The sequence below is a fragment of the Thamnophis sirtalis genome, unplaced genomic scaffold (assembly GCF_051295495.1).
Source record: "Thamnophis sirtalis isolate CommonGarterSnake01/CBP01778 unplaced genomic scaffold, rThaSir2_p1.2 scaffold_8, whole genome shotgun sequence".
Lineage (NCBI taxonomy): Eukaryota > Metazoa > Chordata > Lepidosauria > Squamata > Natricidae > Thamnophis > Thamnophis sirtalis.
In genome coordinates, this window is record NW_028261388.1 from 59,334,924 (window position 1) to 59,359,376 (window position 24,453).

At 43.6% G+C, this 24,453-nt stretch overlaps 1 protein-coding gene across 1 annotated transcript in view; it reads right to left on the bottom strand.

The window, feature by feature from the left end:
• The window catches only part of USP9X (ubiquitin specific peptidase 9 X-linked), a 197,140-nt gene that overhangs the window by 106,688 nt on the left and 65,999 nt on the right, over positions 1-24,453 (bottom strand). The window contains exons 9-14 of the mRNA XM_087721771.1: positions 21,526-21,777; positions 21,296-21,434; positions 18,954-19,106; positions 13,786-13,890; positions 5,544-5,750; positions 2,409-2,545 (exon numbers count right to left, since the gene is read on the bottom strand). Of these exons, the coding sequence (XP_087577897.1) occupies positions 2,409-2,545; positions 5,544-5,750; positions 13,786-13,890; positions 18,954-19,106; positions 21,296-21,434; positions 21,526-21,777 (993 nt within the window). The remainder of the gene's footprint in view (positions 1-2,408; positions 2,546-5,543; positions 5,751-13,785; positions 13,891-18,953; positions 19,107-21,295; positions 21,435-21,525; positions 21,778-24,453) is intronic.

Below are 24,453 nucleotides of genomic sequence, written 5' to 3' on the forward strand. Positions count from 1 at the left end.
TGAAAGGGCCCTACTCCTAGGAGATCCCCTCTCGTCCACCAGTGAAGGAGGAAGACTAGGGCCCAAAGATCCTTCTATGATCCCGGGGGCCTGAGAGGGTGAGGCGGTCTGCCCCCCCTATAGTCCAGTCAGCCTCTATACCCTTACAGCGATTCTTAGATTTGCTGGCCTTGCTTCCTTTGGCCCTGGTGGAAGGGCCCTTTGTTGCGACCCTACCAGTCTGTGAACTGGAAGTTTCAGTGGAAGGCAAGCAGCTGGGGGATGATCATGCTGCCCCGCTGTTGGTAGAGGTCGATCGGTCCGCCATTTTGTACTGTGTGGCCACATGGATCAAAGGAGAGGCAAGGCAGCTGGCTGAGAAATAAGCCTCTGTGAAAACAGTAGACCTCAGTAAGCACAGCACTCAGTGCCAAGGCTAGCAGCAAGCTGTGAGGTAACAGATTGGAAAAGCAGCCTAAACACACTGAAATCTCAGAGCAATCAAACACGCCACCGCCGACTCCGATCTCTGCAAGAGAGTGGAGTCAGGACGTACGCATGCGCAGTAAATAGGTCTACCAGCACCAAGAAAAACGGTTGCGCTGGACCAATGGTGTGAAACCTTCTGGCGTGCAGTTCGAAACACACCAGCAATCGAGTCAAAACAATGGAGAAATGCCACACTGCAGCGGCAAGCCAACTCTCTGCCTCTTAACAAGCATCTCTCTCGTGCTACAGAGACTAGCCAACAGGTCGGGCGAAAGCTTCAACTGCTAGAAAAACGTTCCTCAGGGGTCAAACCAGAATGAATAAATACGATGAATAGTGCTGGTGGTTCTTACCGGCGGGCCAAGAGATACCAGCGCACTCACCGGGGCAATTTGCAATCTTGCAAACAATCCAAACTATAATTGCTGCACTTCTAACGGAGAATCTAAGATGAGAAATTTTTCAATCTAATAGCCAATATAACCAGATTGAGTTGGAGAAATCTTGAATATGTCTCATTTTGGCTAGACTGAGTTAAAAAACTGTTATCTGAAAGAAAAGAGAGGCGTGGCCAAGACTTTTTTCAACTCAGTCTTTAGACTAATGTGCTGAATTTAACCCATGCTTGTTTTCTCCAAGCAGTACACAGGAGAATGAATGCTGTTTTCTGGCAGAAGATGCAAATCTAATATAGCTGATAGTCCTTAGAACCCTAGAATCACATCACAAAAATTCAGTGACAGAATATGAACAGGGTGACTTCAATCCATTTTCAGCTGTTTGGAATAATTTTATGGGTCAAACATCTTGACCATTCCTCTCTTCTTGCTTAATGACCACTCATTCAGTGATTGTTAAAACAAGTGCTAGTTAAGTACGAGCATGTAAGTCCTCGTACTTACGATGTCACAATATCCTACGATCACGTGACCATCATTTGTAACCTTCTTTGCTGGCTTCCAACAAAGTCAATGGGGAGCCAGGAGGTGGTCCTGAGTAGCAACCATATGACATTTGATTTGATGACTGCACGGGCTTCGCTTAATGGAAACCAGAAATGCCAAAATTTCTATTATTAAGTAGTGTGGTCATGTGACATTGCACTGTGCTGTTTAGCAATGAAAATTCCTGATCCTTGTTAAGTGAAAACTACCTATATGTTCTTTGTTCTTTGAAGATCAAAGGACTGAATTGTGACCCTAATCCTTGAAACACTGCCAAACCATTAAATGAAGGTAAATAAGTTACTTCTTAATTACTACTCTTTCTCAACTGCTTTTAAAATCATTTGTTATCAAAATAAGTGACATGAATATAAATGACAACTCAGCTTCAATATTTCTATTAACTCCTACCACATTCAATTTATACTCTAACAATTCACATCTTAATAACATCCGAGGTGTAAATGACCAATACAGAATCTTACTTCAAATTCCTTAGATCAGAATTCTCCAAAGTGGTCCATATCAACTTCCACAAATCAGTGGGGTTATCCATTATTATTTTGTTATTATTACGTATATTATATTACTTAAAATATTATTATTTCCATACAATAAATGTTTGGAAGTGTGTGTCAATGAGCAATCTGAAACTTCCTGAAGAGACCAATGAGCTGAAAAGATTGGGAATTCCTGCATTAAACTTTATGTTACCCCTATCAATTTCAAAGGTCACATACTTGTCATACCATTTGAAGGTGACTAATAATTAGGTAATTCTGTGATATTTCTAAACTAATTACTTACTAATTTATTTTATTTAAAATATTTATATGGCTGCCCAAGCTATTTAGGTTTGTTATATGAAGGGGTTACATGCATTCTACAGGAATACTACCTATTACCACATAACTAAACAACTACAAATACATCATCTATTCATGCATTGTACTAGATTTTATTATAATTCACTATATAATTACCTCAACTTCTCACCTTAAGTTTTGTGGCGCTTCTCCAAACAAACTACAAATTTCCCTAATTTGTTTCAAGGCTGGAATGACCCATTTGTCATTTGTGCGGAGTTCTTCTATAAAACGATCTATCCACTGTATTTTTTGTGTATCTCTATCCTTCAGGAAAAGAAAAGGAAGCATAAACATGAAGGACAGAGGATAAAGATAGGCCGAAAATGAACTACAAAAAGTAAGATCATCCTGGGCAAAAGCAGAGAAAACCTATTCCTAAATAATACATGCCAACTATCAGTATAACATCAAGTTGCTTCCTTATTCCGCTCTTGTACATGGAAAGCTTAAATTTTGTCAGAATCTGGGCCAGCTATTATTTCTATACCACATGTACCAATTATTTATGTAATATGGCCCTCCATCTCTTATACATGACACTAGGTGAATAGCAATTAAAACAAAATAAAAACAGAATAAAATGAAACCAATAATTAAAAATGTAAATAACAGGTGCAGGCCATCCATACCTCTATGAGTAAAACTAGATCCCCCTCAGAACTCAATCCCAATTCTCTCTGCAAATCTGGACTGCTATGGAATACCACATGAGGGCTTTGTTTCCCATAAGCCCCTAAAGAAAGAGCCACGGTAGTGCAGTAGTTAGAATACAGTACTGCCACCTACTGCAGGCTACTTCTGCTGATCATTGGCTGCTTGCAGTTTGGTAGTTCGGGTCTCACTGGCTCAAGGTTGACTCAGCCTTCCATTCTTCTGAGGTTGATAAAATGAGGACCCAAATTGTTGAGGGCAATATGCTGACTCTATAAACTGCTTAGAGAGGGCTGTAAAGCGGTATATCAATCTCAGTGCTATTATTATAATTAACACCAGTTTGAGAAGACTGGCAAGCTCAAAATTAGATTGCCACCGAAACTATAGCACTCAAAAAGTTTAAATAAAAATTATATTAGACCCCTGATTCAAGAGCAATCTTCCACTACATAGACACAAAGAAAGGAATAAAAGAGCAGCCATTAGCTACAAAGAGTCATTATATACTATTTTATATCTCATATTGCCCACACTAATTGATGTTACTTCTCTTGAAACATCTGATCTTATAATCATAGCGACCTGCAAGAAAGGGGATGAGGAAACGCAGAGGTTTCTGAATATTCTCTAAAAATCAGTATGTGTCATTGCCTGTTTCTATTGCGCTCAAATGTTCTTCCTTGCTCCCAGATTCATCCCTTTCCAATACTGTCATGTATTATTTTCCCCTGGCAATACTTGCCAATTTTGCAGATCAATCTAGTATTCTATATGCCCTCCATATAAATTGGTGCCCTATTCACAGCCACTTGTATACAGCCAGTGGTGGGTTTCAAAATTTTTTGGAACCTCTTCTGTAGGTGTGGCCTGCTTTCCGGATCCACTGGTGGAACCTCTTCTAACCGGTTCGGTAGATTTGACGAACCGGTTCTACCGAATAGGTGCGAACTGGTAGGAACCCACATCTGTATACAGCTCAGAGACATTCTAGCTTCTTCTGCTAGTGGGAGGGGTGCATAGAAACACATCTACAGTAAGTTATCTGCAAAGTTCAGCAGGCAACCCACACAACGAAGCTGCCAAAGAGTCCTTGGAAGTTTTAATCCTAAAATGCAGGACAGAACTGTGACTCAAAAACCTATGAAGCAATAATAGTCCAGGGTTTACTGGCGGGGTAGAGCTGTGGGGAGAGAAGTTAAGAGCCCTGGATGCTAATCCATAAGAGGATATTCATTGAAGAAATGGCAGAATCCCTGTAAATAAGACCTGGTCTTATTTTTTTTGCACTCCAAAATAAGCACTAGGACTTATTTTCAGGGATACATATCAGGGTTTCAGCCCAGCTGGGTGCCCCTCCCCCCTGGCATGCACACAAGTGGTGGCAAGTGCACAGGACCAATTGTATCTGGCAGCAGCTGCAGCCTGCGCAGCACGGGTGAGCGGATTCCCTGTCCAAGTAGCAAACGGAGGCAGAAGTGTGGGAGGGGGAAAGGCAGGCAATCCAGACGTGCTGCACAGGCCACGGAAAAGCTGAGAGTTGGGCTGGAGTGCCCAGGCTTGGGAAGCTCATCTTTGTGTGGTCGCACCGGCAGCAGATGAAGGCAGAGGCAGGGGTGGAAGGAAGGCAATCCCGACGCACAGCGCAGGCAAGCTGAGATGTAGCCTACCAACTCTCGGTTTTCCCAAGGCCCATGTCTGGATCACCTGCCTTCCCCCCGCAACTCTGTCTCCATCTGCTGCTGTGCCACCACACAAAGATGAGCCTCCCATGCCCACCCGCTGCTCCAGCTCAACTCTGGGCCTTCCTGTGGCCCACAGGGCAAGTCCGGATCAAGTGCCTCCTCTATGCCTCTTGCTTGGACAGGTAATCAACTCACCTGCACTGTGTGGACTACGGCTATTGCCGTAACTGTCAGCCTGTGAGCACTTGCCGCCTCCTTTGCTGGCCACACCCACCCTCCTTCACTAGTGTTTATTTTTGGCATAGGGCTTATATTAGGCGCACATGTAAAAATCAGGCTAGGGCTTATTTATGAGATAGATCTTATTTTTGGGAAAACATAGTAGCTAGCATTTATTGGGCTGTTCCACTGAATAGTGAAGTGAAATTATTAATGGATGATCGCTGGATCCATACTCCTGGTAGGACCCTTTGCTCTCAAGTTCCACATCCTCTCTTATATTGGGCATGAACAATCTGCAAGCACTTTAACAGCTATTAGTAACATGCAGTGGTAAAATCAGAGCTGCTTTCTGCTGAAAATGGTGAAGCAACCCTTCTTTCTTGGCTGACCTAAACAACTTGCTATTTGCTACTCTCCATAAATGTACAATGAGGACGGAGTACATATACTTGTCAATGTTCTTGGTTACCCAGCTTGTGCACACAAAACCAGAGTCCTATGAGGATACCCAGACAGATTGGGACCAAGTTGTCATAATGTTCCAGCTTTGTGTTTGTAAGCACCCACAAATTGCAAACCTCCCTTGAATTATCCACCTATAATTTTAAAATTCCTGCTTTAGAGTATAATGGGGAAAAACAACATATTTTTTAATGAAACATTAGCAAGTTCATTTTAATGGCTAACTAACAATTCATCCTTACCTGTGAACAACTGTAATCTAAAATTTTAATGTGGGCACTTAGAGCCTGATCCATGATATCAACTGGAACATCATCACTATGCGCTAAATTCCATAGGAGATTTAGTACTTTGTGTGCCATCACACCATCTTTATCATCTTCTGCAAGACGTCGGATTAGCTCAAGTAGCTTTTCACGTTGTTTTTTACTTGCATTTGTCCAACTTGCCTAAAAACCAAAGGGGAATCAATGGAAAGTTAAAATGCAGTCCTATAATAGTACGAAAACTTTAAGAAACTGTAATATTAAAATACAAATTAACATTATTTAAAATTTACATGTAACTACCGTTTCTCCCAAAAGACGACCCACCTTGAAAAGAAATCCTATCATGTTTTTGAATGCATGCGATCAAATTTAGCCCCACCCACAAAATTAGCCCTAATTAAGACCCTGCCCACCTAGGTGTACAGGGGGTGGGGTGAGGCATACAGGTAAAAAATAAGCTAGGGTGGTGATGGGTGGGTGGAGCTGCCCTACTTACAAGGCCTCGCACAACCCAACACCTGCCTCGCCTTCTTCTGCAGCTGCTTGCCGCCACTCCCACTCATCGACCCAGCCTCTGTTTTGTCTTCAGTTGCCTGCTGGAAGGCATCTGCAGCCGATAACAGAGCTCCAGATCAATCCGGAGCTGAAGGCATCTGCAACCGATAATAGAGCTCCTGATCAATCCGGAGCTCTGTTATCGGCTGCAGATGACTTCCGGCAGGAATATGAAGGCGAACTGGGAGGATGGGGCGATGCATGTGTGTGGCAGTAGAAGAATTGGGCCAGCAGTGTGCTCCTGCTGGGCGGGGCTATCAGTAGCACCGCCATGAGGTGAGTCAATAATTATTTTAATATAGCTGAATTCCTACTACTAATTGCTCAGTATGGTTGAAGAAAACATGTATTTATATATGTTATTTAAAATACTGTTTTTAAGGCCTAGCCCTGGCCTTCTTTTTGGAGAAACACAGTATTTTAAATAACAAATATAAATACATGTTTTCTTCAACCATACTGAGAAATTAGTAGTAAGAATTAATCTATTTTAAAATAATTTTTAAAGATTACATCTGAGTGAAAGCCTCTTTCCAGCTCTTCTAAATCAAAGCAAATTCATGCTCTTACAAATAGAATACCATTTTTAATATCATTTTAATGTATATTCCAATATCAATCAAATTTAAGTTATTAGTGAAACATATCTGGTTGCATAATTATTTTTACAATTCTTCAAGAAAATGCAAGAAACTCATTGGTTCTTTTTACCCATTAAGAATTCAACAAATCTAAACTGACCGTTGTCTTACCTGAACGGTCCTTCTATGGGTGCTGCGAAGGGAATCCAATCATGGGTTAACTTAGCCCTCTAGCCTTGAGACTGAGTTATGCAAATTTCAAAGTCACGCCTCCTCTGACTGGACTTCCGTTTCCCTTCAGTTCTCGTACGAAGTCCACCGAAGGAGCATTATGTCAATTGTCAATCAAGCCGCAGGCCATCCGGTACTACATAGTCGAGTCCAGTCAGAGATAAGATAGCCCCAGAGTCACAATCAAAATGGAGCCCTGACCAGCCGAAACTGCGGGCAGGTTTGGATTCCCTTCGCAGCACCCATAGAAGGACCGTTCAGGTAAGACAACGGTCATTCTCCTGTGTGCTGCTCCGGGAATCCAATCATGGGATATGCCAAAGCAATTAAGTCCCAGGGCGGGAGCTAGGCTGGTCAGGCTCCTCCGCAGACGGAAGGACCCTTTGCAACACTCTCCGCCCAAAGGACGCCTCAGCTGAGGCAAAGACATCAATCTTGTAGTGGCGAATAAAAGGTGAGGGCGACGCCCAGGTGGCCGCCCTGCAAATCTCTTCTACAGACGCTTGCGTCGCCCAGGCCGCTGTGGTGGCCGCACTCCTGGTGGAATGAGGAGTGATCCGCCTTGGAACCGGTCTGGAGTGGGTGTCATACGCCAATGCAATGCAAGCTTTCAACCATCGGCCGATGGTGTGGGAGGACACCTTCTGTCCCATTGAAGACGGCTGGAAGGAGACGAACAGAGCCTCTGATCTTCGGAACAACGCAGTGCGTTTCACATAGCGACGAAGAGCCCTGCGAACATCCAGATGGTGCCACTGGCGTTCCTGCGGATGAGACAGGTGAGGACAAAAGTCCGGCAAGACAAGTTCCTGAGTCCTGTGAAACAACGAGTTTATCTTTGGAAGAAAGGTCGGATCCAAACGAAGCACCACCTTGTTCGGGTGGAAGATGCAAAGATCCGCACGAACCGAAAGGGCTGCTAGCTCTGACACCCTCCTGGCCAATGTTATGGCCACCAGAAAAGCTGTCTTGAGCGTCAATAATCGGAGGCTGATGGAATGGAGAGGTTCAAAGGGGGCAGCTGTTAGGGCTCTGAGAACCAAGGTCAAATCCCACGTGGGATAACGGTGTACCGTCGGCGGTTGTAAGTTGGAAGCACCCTTAAGGAAGGTTCGAACCCGCGAGTGCTGAGATAAGGAGCGGCCTTGGCCACCCCCGACCACCGTCGACAAGGCTGTGACCTGACGGCGAAGTGTGTTTGGCGCCAACCCTTTGTTGAGGCCGGACTGCAAGAAATCCAGAACTTGGGGCACCGAGGCCTTGATGGGATCGACCCCGGTGCGCCGGCACCACCGACAGAAGGCCTGCCAGGTAGCCTCGTAAATACGGGTAGTCGACGGGCGACGGGCCGCTTGAATGGTAGAAATGACTTCATCCGAATAGTGAAGGGCCGCTAGCATCGCCTGCTCACGTGCCACACGGCTAACTGCAACAGCTGAGGGCTCGGGTGCAGGAGAGCCCCTTGGTTGAGCTGAATCCGGTCATCCGGAATCCTCCAAGGACGCGAAACGGACAGATGGACGAGGTCTGCGTACCAGGGACGTCTGGGCCACATCGGAGCGACCAGCAGTACTTCCGCCTGTTCTGCCAAGATCTTCTGAATGACCGACGGAAGGATCGGGAGAGGAGGAAAGGCATAAAGAAGGCCGGCCGGCCACTGACTGCGTAGAGCGTCTACTCCCTCCGCCCCCGGAGTCTGGTATCGGGAGTAAAACCGGGGAAGTTGCGCGTTGTGCGGGTGAGCAAACAGATCCACCTCGGGTAGGCCGAAGCGGCGAGAGAGTTCCTGGAAGAGAATGGGGTGGAGCTGCCACTCCCCCTGATCCACAGTCGCTCTGCTCAGCCAGTCCGCCTGAGTGTTGGCTTCGCCCGAGATGTGCTCCGCCCGAATCAATGAGAGTCTGGGCTCCGCCCAATGGAACAACCTTTCCGCTTCCAGCATCAGAGCTCTGGACTGTGTTCCCCCTTGGCGGTTGATGTGGGCCTTGGAGGCCACATTGTCGGTCAAAATTAACACATGGCAATGAGATACAATGTCCCGAAACTCCAGGAGAGCTAGACGGATGGCCCGCAACTCCAGCCAGTTTATGCTGTTCGTCAGCTCCTGATCTGACCAACGACCTTGGGCCACTCTGTCCAGGGCATGGGCCCCCCATCCAAATAAACTGGCGTCCGTTGTAACTTGAACGCGGTCCGGCTCCTTGAATGGACATCCCCGGAGGAGCCTGGACGACATCCACCAATGCAGGGACCGCCTGGCCTTGCCCGGAAGCTGCACCTTGATGTGGGAATGACTGGTATGCGCCCTCTGGAAGGGCAGCAGAAACCACTGGAGAGGGCGCGCATGGAACCTGGCCCAGGGCACCACGCCGATGCAGGAGATCATCTTTCCTAGCAGTTTGGACAGCGACAGCAGTGGTACTCGCCGTTGAGATAGCACATAATGCGCCAGGTGGTATATGCTCTGCCTCCTTTCCGGGGACAGGAAAACCTCGCACGACATCGAGTTGATGGTGGTTCCCAGATGAAGGAGGGACGTGGTCGGACGCAGATGGCTCTTGGGCAGGTTGAGGACAAACCCATGGTTTCGCAATGAGTCCATCATGACCTGTAGGTCTCGGAGAGCCTGATCTCGAGAGGGCGACAACACCAACACGTCGTCTAAATAACAATTGATGCGTATTGGAATTGAGCGAAGGGAGACTGCCAACACGGCCAGAAGTTTGGTGAACGTGCGCGGGGCTGAGGAGAGGCCGAATGGCAAGGCCCGGTATTGATAATGGCGGCCGTTGAAGTGAAACCGCAGGAACTTCCGATGTGCCGGATGAATGGGCACATGGAGGTACGCTTCTTTGATGTCTATAGAAGTCATCATGTCGCCTTGGCGGATGGAAGCCAATATGCTCTTTAGAGACTGCATTTTGAATTTTTGGTATTTGATATGCTGATTGAGCTGTTTCAAATCTAGGATTGCCCTCCATCCCCCGGAGTTCTTTGGTACCAGGAACAAGATGGAATAAAACCCTAGGCCTTCCTGCCCCTTGGGTACCTGTTCTATGGCCCTGATGGTGAGAAGATGGAATATCTCGGCGTCCATAAGGCGCCGCTTCGACGGGCACCTGATGAACCTTCTCGGGGGGGATGGATAGAAATTCTAGAGTGACACCCAAGCTCACCACTTGAAGGGCCCAGGCGTCTGACGTGAGCTCCGCCCATTGGTGGGCGAAGGCCAAGAGACGTCCTCCTATGGGCCCTATCTCCTGCGAGTCATCGGTATCTACGAAAGGATCGGTTGCCCGCTCCTCGGAAGGACCGTCTACTCTGCGCCTGACCCTGCTGGCGCCCCCTGTCTCTGGCCCCAGCTCGGTCCTGGCCACGGTCCTGTGCCTGGGAGAACCCCCTGGTGTAGTTGGGGACATAGGGGGCGGAAGTAAACCCCGAGTCCCCAGACCGAAAGGGCTGCCGCCTATTATAAGGCTGTGGCCTTCTAATTACACGGGCGCTGGTGGAGGGAAGCACCTTGCGTTTGTCCTGAGTCTCAATGAGAATGGGATCCAGCACTGAACCAAACAAGGCCCCGCCCTTAAAGGGCGTGGATGCTAGGCGCCACTTAGATTTGACATCAGCTTGCCAGTGGCGGAGCCAGAGCAAGCGGCGAGAGGCCACAATGGAAACCACGGCTCGGGATGCAAATTTTGCCGCGCTAAGGGTGGCATCTGCACAATACTCTAGGGCCGCTATCAGCTTGGTGACATCCTGATGGAGGCGCAGTTCCTCCGGGTCCAGCCTTTCCTGTAGTTGTCTCAGCCAAACTAAGGAAGTCCTATTAAAGAAGGAAGCTGCAGTAGCGGAACGCAAGGCCCACGCTGCGGCCTGATGAGTTTTACGAATGACCGATTCGGCCTTGCGGTCCTCGGCCTTCAATCCTTCTGAAATTTCAGAAGGAATTAACGCCGGTGAAGCAAGAGCAGCAATGGGAGCATCCACTGTGGGAAACTGGAGGAGTGCCTCCAACTCTGGGGAAGATGTGTATAGCTTCCTATCTCCAGACCCAGGAGGTTTAACTGCGGTCGGCTCATCCCACTGCTTCTGGATTAAATCAAGAAAAAGCTTGGGAGATGGGATAAAATCCTGCAAAGCCACCTGCTCAGCAAAGAGCCGCTCGGTGGCATCCAGGCCCACAGCAGCACTTTCTTCAGAAACCGCCTCATGTGGGCGGTAGTCTTGGCCTTATACAGCAGAGACTTGAAAAGAGTGTGCCTGAAGAGCCCAGGGGCAGTAGGCTGATCCATAGGTAGGCCCTCATCACCAGAAAAATCCCTATCCGGGATTTCACCTTCCTCCACTAAAGGAGATTGTGCACTAAACACAGAGGGTAAAGGGGAAGGAGGATCCGTTTGCAGGATGGAAGAATCCCCTTGCACTGCCTGAGGAGCCAGGCCTGAGTAGGCCAGAGTAGGCCTGGGATCTACGCATTAATTCCGCATCCACCCCTCTGGAAATAGCCTCTGAGATCATGCTGTAAAAATCAGCAGGAAGGCCCAAATCCTGGCCCTCCAGAGGCCTGAGGCCTGCAGCTGTGGGGGTGAATGTGGCAGAAGGCCCAGCGCGTGGAGGCGAACGAAGAGAAGCCCCACTAGCCTCAGAAATAATTGGGGGGGATCGAGGCCTGAAAACCCCTACCTCAGGAAGAGGGGCCTGGGGAAGCTGAATATCAGGGGACCAACCCTGCTCAACGACCCGCACCGGAGAAGCAGGTTGCTGAATCAGAACCGGAGGGGAACAGATGGGAGCCCCAGATGCCTTGGGGGGAACCTTTGCCTTGTCTTTGCGCTTGTGCGACTTATCCCGAACAGTAGATGAGGCTCGAGGCCTACTACTGGAAGCCCTGGTCGCGGCCCTGCTAGGCCCAGGGCTAGCCCCCCCCTCGCCAGGGGAACGGGGCTCAGAAACTGGCCCGACAGTACCTTGCACTACCGATTGATCAGCCATGGTATGAATTTGAAAGAGCTCAATCAGCGAAACAAAGGAATGCAATTGTAAAGCACTCGCCAAGAACGCCACGTGGAAGCAGAGACAAAGAGAGAAGCGACCTCCTTCCTGAGTCAGCAACCTCGAGTGAGGGAAAAGGGAGGGGCGGAAGCAGTGCGCAGACTCAAGCGCGCGAACAAATTCTGCCTTCTCATCCCCAGACATTATCACGCATGCGTGAAATTGCTTCCAAATAAGGCAACCGGCATCAAAGGCGCGAAATTTAAAAGAAACGGCAGGGAGAAATCCCAAACAGCCGATCCATGTAATCCTCCGGCAGCCGCTCCAGCGAGGGGACAAGGGAGGGAGGCAGGGGGGAGGAGAAGAACAGCTCCGACAAGCCACAGCTTCGGACCTGACCGCGCCCGCAGGCGGGTGCTATCCGGTGTGGGAAGGCGGCGCTGGGAGACTCAGCTTCCCTGCGCGCCGAACTTAAAGGGAGGACAGGCGGAGAAGCCGATTGCAAACGGCAAAATCGCCCCACGCTCCAGCTGCAGTAATCTGATATCCCTACAAGGGAAGTAGTGAGGGAGGAATCGGCTGGCAGAAAACTGCCGCTTTACCTCCAACCAGCAAGAAATCCACAGTGAAAAAACCAAGTAAATCCAGTATTAAACCTGAGAAATTATCAATTAGTCAAGAGAGAATTGAAAATAGGTCTCGTAGGCTTGGAACTGAGTAAAGAGAACTGAAGGGAAACGGAAGTCCAGTCAGAGGAGGCGTGACTTTGAAATTTGCATAACTCAGTCTCAAGGCTAGAGGGCTAAGTTAACCCATGATTGGATTCCCGGAGCAGCACACAGGAGAATGTACTTAACTAACAGTAGAATAAAGTACTTCATAAGAGACAATTGGTTTCCTGTGTGATTTCTTCATAAGTCAACTGTAAATTATCTGATTCTATAATATCATTTGAAAAGAAATGTCAACATGTCTCTTATACCTGTAGTAAAATATCAATGAAATATAATTGCTATATTTTAATGTACAATTTCAAATACTATAAACAACAAAGGAGAATTGACTCAGGGTAAAAGAAATTTCAGGAAAGTGAATCTGAAGTTTATTTACTATATTAAACTTAACAAAATAACAGAGTTGGAAGGGACCTTGGAGGTCTTTTAGTCCAACCTCCTGTTCAGGCAGGAAACCCTATATCATTTCAGACAATGGTTATCCAATCTCTTAAAAACCTCTAGTATTGGAGCACCCACAACTTCTGGAGGTAAGGTATTCCACCTATTAATTGTTCTAACTTTAAGGAAATTTCTCCTTAGTTGTAGGTTGATTCTTTCTTGACTAATCTTCCTTCATCCACTGCTTCTTGTTGTGGCTTCAGGTGCTTTGGAGAATAGGTCAATCCCCTCTTCTTTGTGTCAACCCCTCAGATATTGGAACATTGCTAGGTAACAACCCCTAGTACTTCTTTTCATTAAACTTATCATACCCAACTGCAGCAAACTTTCTCTATATACGTTAGCCTTCAGTTCCCTGTTCTTTCTAGAGTCTCAACATCATTTTATATCATGGTGACCAAAACTGAATGCAGTATTCCAAGTGTGGTCTTACCAAGGCATTATAACGTGGACTAACACTTTACGTGATCTTGATTCTATCCCTGTGTTAAATGTTTTTTTTTGGGCAGTTGCAGAACACTGCTGGCTCATATTTAAATAAATGTCCACTAGGACTCCAAGAACCCTCTCACAGTTACTACTATTGAGCTAGGTATCACCTATTAAAATTAACATAAATTGAAATTTGATTATGTCCTACTTAAAGGAGTTCAATGAATAGCAAATTAATAGACTAATTACCTTAAAGCAATCAAACAAATGGTCAAGTTGTTCAGGAGAGAAATCCCAGGCCAATTTTGCAAGAAGATCATGCACATTTTTCACAATGGCTTCATGTTTTCCTGCCTTGAAGAGCAATATTATTAATGTTGTTTTTGTTATTTATAGAAAAACGTACAACATATTGCAACATTATTATCACAAAGTACCATTTTAAGGTAAACATTGAAAGTCAAAGATTGGTATGGTAATTTATGATGTACCTGCTGCTTTACAAAGCTATTGCCAAGAAGCTACAAAATAAATGAAAGGGGGAGGCAGGGAAACATGAGAATGCTTAATAATGCATGGTTCCTTCTACTATATATAGATATATCTCAGCTTGAACAAAACAGCAACAAGCAGCCTTTGAAGAATTTCAAGCTACACCTAACTTCTTGGAGAAAACTAGAGCATGAAATGTGATGATAGAAAACTAATATTGCTTCATTACTTAACATCAGGGAGATGCTTGAATTTTCTCTACAAAGTATTTTGGAAGCTGTTCAGGACCAAATGTGAGAACCGCATCAAGCTTCATGAGACCTTTGGTCAAGAATGATAAAGCTGAATGGGTGAAGACTATTAGAACAGATATAGGTAGTCCTTGACTTATGACCACAATTGAGCCTAAAATGTACTGTATTTTTGGAGTATAAGACGCACTGGAGTATAAGACGCACCAAGGTTTTTAAGAGGCAAATTAAAAAAAGTAGGTAGGTAGATAGAAGGATAGAGAGGGTGAGAAAGAGAGAAATATAGTAGGTAGGTAGGGAGAGAGAGAGAGTAGTTAGGTAGGTAGATAAAGGGATAGAGAGAGAGAGAAATAGAGAGATAAATACAATAGGTAGATAGGGAGAGAGAGAGAGTAGGTAGGTTGGTAGGTAGAGGGATAGAGAGAAATAGAAAGAGAGAGAGAAATGCAGTAGATAGGTAGGGAGAGAGAGAGAGGTAGGTACGTAGATAGATAGAGGGAGAGGGAGAAATACAGTAGATAGGTAAGGAGAGGGAGAGAGTAGGTAGGTAGGTAGGTAGGTAGATGTTTCCAGGTGTATTTATCCATGTGCTGGACAAGGAAATCGCTGACAATCTGCAGCACCTAACACTTTGTTTCTGCTGACACAGCACTTGATCAATGTAATTCTTATCAATCAGTTAAAGAGCTTTCCAAAAGGGGGGGAAATGTTTTTGCACTCTACAAACCTCCCTAAAATGGCCCATTTTTCATTAAACAAATTGCATGCATAGCCTTATGGAGGCTTATAGAGTGCTGCTGAGCGCTAGGAGGAGGACAAAAACCGACCCGTTTTTTTGCTCATTTCTGCCCTCCCCAGCCCCCAGCAACTCTCTGAAAGCTTCCATAAGGGTATGCACGGCCATTTTGGTGAAGGAGGCAGGGCTTCGGGAGGCACAAAATGCTGTATTCGATGTATAATACGCACCCAGATTTTCAGCCTCTTTTTGAGGAAAAAAGGTGTGTCTTATACTCCGAAAAATACGGTATGTTCTTAAGTGAGACATTTGTTAAACGAGTTCTGCTCTATTTTATGACCTTTCTTGCCACAGTTATTAAGTGAATCACTGCAGTTGATAAGTTAGTAACATGGTTTCTAAGTGAATCTGGCTTCCTCATTGGTTTTGCTTTGTCAAAAGGTGATCACATGACCTTGGGACACAACATCAGTGACAAGTATGAACCAGTTGCCAACCATTTGAATTTTGATCATGACCATGGGCGTGCTAGAAAGGCTGCAAATGTGAAAAATGATCGTGTTCCCTTTTTCAATGCTGTTGTAATTTTAAATGGTCACTAAATGAATTGTTGCAAGTCGAGGACTACCTGTATACTCTATAAATAAATGCAAAGAAAAGAGAATAAGATCAGGAGAGATTGGGAAAGATTTAAATAGAATCTGTAAGTACACTTAGAAGTTCATGAAGAAGCAAAAAGGTAAAATTAGAGTGAGTGGAGTGAGAAAGATTAATATCTGGATAATGAATTGCTGGATGGACATTAAATTACTGAAAGTGAAACTGACAAGACTGCAATGCTTAAGATCAGAATAGGGGTGTGTAAGATCCAAAGTATCTAATTTGTTTCAAATTTTTATGAACAGCTTCAAAGCAGTTCCATTTCAGTAAAACAAAACATTTAGACTAAAACAAAATTTGGAGGGATCTCAGGGTGATTTTTTATGGGATGAATAGCGATAGCATTTAGACTTATATACCGCTTCAGAGTGCTTTACAGTCCTCTCTAAGCAGTTTAGAGTCAGCATATTGCCCCCAACAATCTGGCTCCTCATTTCACCGACCTCGGAAGAACGGAAGGCTGAGTCAACCTTGAGCCTGGTGAAATTTGAACTGCGAAATTGCAGTCAGCAGAAGTAGCCTGCAGGACTGAATTTTAACCACTGCGCCACAGCAGCTCATAAATAAAGAATAAAGAAAGGCTGCTTCCTGCCTTCCCCTCAGTAGCACCTAGAATTTCATATCCAACTTGCCTCGCCAATCTTTAATTTTGCCAGAACTTCCTTCCCCTCAGGCATTGTGGATTTACTGCCATATATACCACTAAGACCCTTCATCGATTACTGCCTTGTCATGGAGAAGGGGCTTGCATAACTCAATGAAACTTTGAGCTATTCTGTGCAGGGCCACCCAAGACGGACAGGTTATAGCAGAGAACTCTTGACAAAATGTGATCCACTGGAGAAGGAAATGGCAACCCACTCCAGTATCTTTGCCATGAAAACCTTACGGACAGTACCAAAAGGCAAAAAGATATGATGCTGGAAGATGAGTTCCTCAGGTCAGGTGTCCAATATGCTACTGGGGAAGAGCAGAGTGCTAGTACTAGTAGTGCCAGAGTGAAGCGACTGAGCAAAAGCCGAAAGGACACTCAGTTGTGGATGTATCTGGTGGTGAAAGGAAAGTACAATGCTGTAAAGATCTATACTCCACAGGAACCTGGAATGTAAGATCCATGAATCAAGGCAAGCTGGGCAAACAAGACTGAACATCAACATCTTAGTAATCAGCAAACTAAAATGGACAGGAATGAGTTAATTTAATTCAGATGACCACCAGGTACACTACTGCAGGCAAGAATCCCTCAAAAGAAATTGAGTAGCCTTCATAGTCAATAAAAGAGTAGGAAAAGTAATACTGGGATACAATCCACAAAATGATAGAATGATCTCAGTTCGAATCCAAGGCAAACCATTCAACATCACAGTAGTCCAAGTCTATGCCCCAACCACTAGTGCTGAAGAGAATGAAATTTACCAGTTCTATGAAGCTCTACAGCACCTTATAAAATTAACACCCAAAAATGATGTCCATATCATGAGGGATTGGGATGCTAAAGTAGGAAGCCAAAAGAGAACCAGAATAACAGGCAAGTTTGGCCTTGGAGTACAAAATGAAGAGGACACAGGCGGATAGAATTTTGTCAAGAGAATACGATGGTCATAGCAAACACTCTTTTCCAACAACCCAAGAGACAACCCTACACATGGACATCATCAAACAGTCAACAGAGAAATCAGATTGACTATGTGCTCTGCAGCCAAAGATGGATAAACTCTATACAGTAAAAACAAGACCAGGAACTGACTGTGGCTCAGAGCATGAGCTTCTCGTTGCAAAATTTAGGCTTAATGGAAGAAAATAGGGAAAATCACTAGGCCACTCAGATATGAACAAAATCATATCCCTGATGAATATACAGTAGACGTGACAAATAGATTTACGGAATTAGGTCTGATAGACAGAGTACCTGAAGAAGTATGGAGGGAGGTTCACAACAATGTACAAGAGGTAGCAACTAAAGCCATCCCAAAGAAAAAGAAATGCAAGAAAGCAAAATGGTTGTCTGAGGAAGCTTTGCAAATAGCTGAGGAACGAGGGGAAGTGAAAGGCGTGAGAAAGACACAATTGAATGCAGAATTCCAGAGAATAGCTAGAAGAGATAAGAATGTCTTCTTAAATGAACAGTGCAAAGAAATAGAAGAAAACTATGGAATAGGGAAGACCAGAGATCTCTTCAAGAAAATTGGAGATATGGAGAGAATGTTTCATGCAAAGATGGGCATGGTAAAGGACCAAAATGGCAGGGACCCAAAAGAGGCAGAAGAGATTAAGAGGTGGCAAAATTAAACAGAAGAACTATACAAGAACGAGCTTACATTCCTGATAACCACAATGGCCTCAAGCCAGACATTTCTGGGCTCCACGATGATCGCAGATGGGGACTGCAGCCAAGAACACTTGCTCCTCGGGAGAAAAACTATGGGAAAATCTAGACAGCATACTAAAAAACAGAGACATTACCCTGACAACAAAAGTACATATAGTCAAGGCTATGGTTTTCCCAGTTGTAATGTATGGCTGTGAAAGTTGGACCATCAGAAAGGCTGAGCACCAAATAATTGAGGCCTTTGAACTATGGTGCTGGAGAAGACTCCTGCAAGTTCCTTGGACTGCAAGACGATCAAACCAGTCAGTCCTAGAGGGTATCAACCCTGACTGCTCCTTAGAAGGCCAGATCCTGAAGTTGAAACTCAAAAACTTAATTCACCTAATGAGAAGGAAGGACTCACTGGAAAAGAGCCTAATGCTGGGAAAAATTGAAGAAGAAAAAAAGGGAATGACAGAGAATTAAGGTGGCTGGCTGGAGTCACCGAAGCAACAGGCGTCAGGTTAAATGGGCTCCAGAGGACAGGAAGACCGGGAGGAACTTTGTCCATGCAGTTGCAATGGGTCAGACATGACTTCGAAACTAACAACAACATACCACTATGTACCAGTTCCCTACTGTAATTGTCCCAACAATAAGAAATATAACCTAAGCACAGCATCTTCTACAGCCTCTTCTGTCCCTGATCTTTACACAGCCTGCCCTCCTATAGAAATGGTTGTAAATTGAGGACTATCTGTACTGAACAATTTAAACTAGAGCTACAAGTAAAAATACTTGCAGTTTATTTGAAACTTGAAAAAAAAATTTTTTCCTCCCTTGTAAAGGGATAGGAAAATATTTCAGAGACGAAAGAATTAAATGTTTAATATTGCAGTACAACAGACAGACAAAACACAGCCACACAAAATAGAGATTGTCTCTATTTCTAGAGATAATAGATAATTACCTGGGCAGCCCAAATGTTGTCAAGATCTTGCAAGGTTAAGGCCTTTTCTTTGATGACAAAACGAAGAATTTTCTCTAACTTTTCTACATACTGAGGCTGATGTAGACTATCTCTCAACACAATTGATAAAATGTTGTTTTGCTGGATCCATTCCTAAGCAGAACATGAATGTATTGGATACAATTAAAATATATACATATTTCTCTTTGTTTTATTTTAGATGAGTGAAGCAATGCATATAAAACTCTTGGTGATGGGAACCACAATTTGGAAAAAGGAATACTAATAATATTCATCAACTTCTTCTTCTTAGAAAAGCATATTCAACTGGCAATTCCAGATTTCACAATGACTAGGCGTAGTATAATTTTAGAATACAATAACAGAGTTGGAAGGGACCTTGGGGGTCTTCTAGTCCAACCCCTGCTTAGGCAGGAAACCCTACACCACTTCAGAAAAATGGTTATTCAGCATCTTAAAAACTTCTAATGTTGGAACATTCACAACTTCTGAAGGCAAGTTGTTTCAGTGATTAATTGTTCTACCTGTCAGGAAATTTCTCCTCAGTTCTAAGTTGCTTCTCTCCTTGATTAGTTTCCACCTATTGCTTCTTGTTCTATCCTCGTGCTTTGGATAATAGCTTGATTCCTTCTTCTTTATGGCATCCCCTGAGATATTGGAACACTGTTATCATGTCTCCCCTAGTCCTTTTCATTAAACTAGACTTACTCAGTTCCTGCAACTGTTCTTCATGTTTTAGCCTCCAGCCCCCTAATCATCTTTGTTGCTCTTCTCTGCACTCTTTCTAGAGTCTCTTTTTTACATCATGGCAATCAAAACTGAATGCAATATTCCAAGTGTGCCCCTACCAAGGCATTATAAAGTGGTATTAACACTTCACGTGATCTTGATTCTATCCCCGTTTATGCAGCTTAGAACTGTGTTAGCTTTTTTGGCAGCTGCTGCACACTGCAGGCTCATATTTAAATGGCTGACCACTAGGACTACAAGATCCCTCTCACAGTTACTACTATTGACTAAGGTACCACATATACTGTACCTGTGCATTTTGTTTTTCTTGCCTAAATGTAGAACGTTACTTTTTTCACCACTGAATTTAATTTTGTTAGACAGCGCCCAATGTTAAAGTCCGTCAAGATCCTTCTGTATCTTAAGCTTATCTTCTGGAGTGTTGGCTATTCCTGCCAGCTTGGTGTCCTTTGCAAATTTGATGAGTTCCCCATCTATCCCCTCATCCAAGTCATTGATGAAGATGGCGAAGAATACTGGGCCTAAAACAGAGCCTTGGGGTATTCCACTGCATATTTCCATGTAGATTCAGTTCGAGGACTGCATATTGATTGGTCAGCCAGTTACGTAACTGGTTGGTCAGCCAGTTACGAATCCATCTGGTGGTGATTCTGTCTAACCCACAATTTTCTATTTTATCTATTAGTAGGTTATGGTCTACTTTATCAAATGCCTTACTGAAGTCCAAGTAAATTATATCAACAGCATTCCTCTAGTCCACTACTTTTGTCACTTTGTCATAGAATGCAGTAAGATTAGTCTGGCACGATCTGTTTTTAACAAACCCATGTTGGCTTTTGGTTATTACTTTGCTTGCTTCTAGGTATTCGCTGATTCATTGCTTGATTATCTTTTCCAGAATCTTCCCTGGTATTGAGGTCAGGCTGAGAGGTCTGTGGTTTCTTGGATCTATTTTTTTCTTTTTTGAAGATGGGAACATTAGCTCTTTTCCAGTCCTCTGGCAGTTCCACATTGCTCCAGGATCTTTGAAAGATATAGTTCAGTGGTTCTGAGATCTGGTCTGCCAGTTCCTTCAGAAGCTTGGGGCGTAATCCATCCGGTCCTGGTGATTTGAACTCATCTAGGGTAGAGAGGTACTCACTTACAATTTTCTTGCTATTTTAACTTGGGTTCCTAGTTTTTTGTGGTGCTGTTTTTGCTATGTAAGCATGTAGCAAGATATAATGTGAATTAGATTAGCTCTATCCTTTTTGATATTCTGAGATCTGGTTATGCTGCCAAGTCTGGGGGTCCAGGGAACTGGAAACATGTTTAGATGGCTCTATTATTGAAGTGTATGCATTCTCTTTCTCCCTACTTGGATTTCTACATATTTTACTTTTAATTTTTTAATGTTGACTTTTATATTTTTAAATGTTTGCTTGTAGATATATGTAACTTCTTTATTTAATTATTGTATACTACCCAGAGTCACTTCTCATGAAATGGGTAGTTATATAAATTTGATAAATAAAATAAACAAATAGATGCATATTGTTTAAACAGCTTCCCACTAAATTAAATAAGCTTACTGCCATCCTTTCTGCTGTAAGCCATTCCTCCTCTTCAGGATTGCCATGTCGATGGGTGTAATAGGAGACACTAGATATCACTTTGTTAACTTCATTTAGTGCATTCATTTTTCCATTGAAAGATGAAATTTGTAATAACCTACAAAGAAATGTTAAAATAACATTGTAAGGGGAGCAGAACAAAATAACTCAACTCCTAAAAAGCATTAGCACAACTGAAGAGCTCTTACCTAAGTATCATTTTTAATCTAAATATTTCTAAGTTTTTAACTGTTTCCTCTTGTCCTGGAACTCTTGAGGCTAAGTTCTTCAGAGATTTTATGATCATTGACAAAGCATCATTTTTGGCTTCATTCTTAGCTTCTTTCTTCAGTTCATCATCAGTTAAGTTCTCTAAAAACTGTGGGACCATTTCTATAATTGGAAGGAAGTATTTCTTCACTGTATGCAGTGTTAAAAACTCATAGCATTGTCCAAATGGTCTGAAAGAAAGATACCAATGTAAAGGAAAAGCTAGTTTGAAATAGTAAGTTAAACAGCCATATTTATAATTCATTTCACAAAAATTAAACAAAGCAAAATTTACTACTTAAGCACTCTTAATGGACTGGCTTGCTGTGTATGAAATATGAACTGAATTTACAGCTTTAGGGTAAAAGAGTATCAGGGTTATATGAATAAGGAGCCTAAAAGTGAAATGAAAAAGAAAATGTCAATGCCATTAAATTTTTAAGAATGCAAAATGAAGAATAAAGAAATGGAGAAGGAAAGCCAGGAGTGGACAAATCACAAACCCACCAATATGGCTGAAAAGAAATGAGTGTATTTTTACAAGACAGTACTATTATACAGCATAGGTGAGATGGTAAGATTTTCACCTTTTCAGTTCCGCTAAAGACTTTTCAGGACGTTAGACCATAAATTATAAATATATAATCCCATATACATTCATCACTGTGATGGGATGCTTACTAGGGAAGAATGAAGCTGAAGTTATTCTTCTGCAGCCTCCATCCCATCACAGTAATGAGTTTAATAAATCTATTGTCACTCTGATGTTCACTTTGGGGGAGGGGAAAAATAGAACTTTCAGCAATGATTTTGATAATATATAATTAAGAAAATGTCAGTAACAAAAATTATTTTCTCTAAGCAAGATAAATATTTCCTATCAAAAGTTTTCTATTAAGCTTAAGTGAATATTTAACTAGTGTTTCTTTTTGTGTAATAAAACTAATTTTTAAATATAGTTTGAGAATTAATGTAAAAGTTAAACTCTATTCTACAGAAAGCTGTAAAAACCTTTCAATTATTGCAGCATGGTGTACATGGGGCTACCTTTGAAGTGTATTCAGAAGCTACAACTGGTCCAGAACACAGCAACGCAGACAGTTTGGAAGCCCATAGATGGCTCATATAACACCAGTTATTCACTGGCTACTGATCTGCTTCCGGATGCGATTCAAGTTTATTATCTTTAAAGCCCTTTATGGTATTGGTCCAGGATATCTGTGGAACAGTCTTTCCCCAATGGGATTGGCCTGTCACACTCGTGCAAGCAGAAGGGGTCTACTGCAGATCCTATCTTTTTGGCTGGTGGGATCCAGGAGAAGAATCTTTTCTGCCACAGTGCCTGAACTTTGGAACATCTTGCCACAGAAGGTAAGATCCCCCACTGTTAGTGTTCAGGAAATACCTTAAAACCTGGCTATGCTGGCTGTCATGGAGTCCCAAAGAAGCTGTTAGCTGGAGATTGTTGGTACATTAACAGAAGGCATCCCATCTCTGTCCCCCAAACCCTTGTTCTTTAATCCATGTTTATATTTATAATTGTTTAATATTTCATTAATAAACAATATACAGAAAGTCACCTGAATCATGAGATAGGCAGCAAATAAATTTGATAAATATAAATATTTATATATGCAGTAATGTCAATACATCAATATAGGCAACATTTTGAAAGGGGAAAAGTCCTCCATGTTTGAAGCTCAGTATTGTTACCACAATGTTTTTGACTGATCTTACATCTTTCAAGACAAATATGTAAAGTTCTTCATGGCCTTACAGGACTGCACCAAAGCAGGAAATGCTAATTGTAATATAAATGCAACAAACTCTCCTAAAACAACTCAGAAGGTACAATCCAAATGTTTTGCTAAAAATCAACCTGCTGGATTTATAAAACCTCACAAAGCCATTTTTCACTGGGCCGTTTAAACACGACTACTTGAGGGGCATTTTTTAAAACTAAGGAAACTGTAAAACCTACAATTAAATGTGCTCTCAGTTTTAATGCTGTGAAGTAGAATGGGCGATGGTTCTTACCCGAGACGCCCATTCTCAAGGTGGTGGAGATAGCATCCAGGAATGGGTTAACTCCGTCAGTATCCAATCGGACTGAGTCTATAGTTGTGACATCATAGCTCCTCTGCTAGCTCCTCCCAGCTTTTGACGAGGGAATACTGTAGACTGACGTGACAAATACAAAAAAACAAAACCTTGTTGCTCTCTTACTCTCCTTATCCTAACTATTGCTACCTCTCGGAAACTTGGAACCAGATAAAAGAAAAAAAGAGGTGGGGCTGGATGCTATCTCCACTGCCCTGAGAACGGGAGTCTCAGGTAAGAACCAACACCCATTCTCCATAGTTAGTGGAGATAGCATCCAGGAATGGGACATACCAAAGTCTGTCCTGTCCTCAAGGGAGGGTTGAAGTCCAGGGCCAAAGCCCCCCATGCTGAATGCACCTATTGTAAAACCCTCCTACCAAAAGCTGCATCTGCTGAAGCATATCTGCCTAGCCTATAATGGCAGACAAATGGGTACACGTAGCCGCCCTGCAAATTTCCTCAACAGAAGCTTGTGTGGTCCAAGCTGCCGTGGTGGCTGCGCTCCTGGTGGTGTGGGCCATGATGTGTTGCGGAGGAGGTAATGACTGAGATTTGTATGCTTTGGAGATGCAAGCTTTGAGCTATTGCCTGATGGAAATGGATGATGTCTTTGTGCCCATGGAGGTCGGTTGGAATGATATGAACAATGTTTCCGTATGGCGGAACGCGGAGGTCCTCTTTATGTAAATATGCAGAGCTCAACGTACATCTAGGGCAGGGGTAGTCAACCTTTTTATACCTACCGCCCACTTTTGTATCTCTGT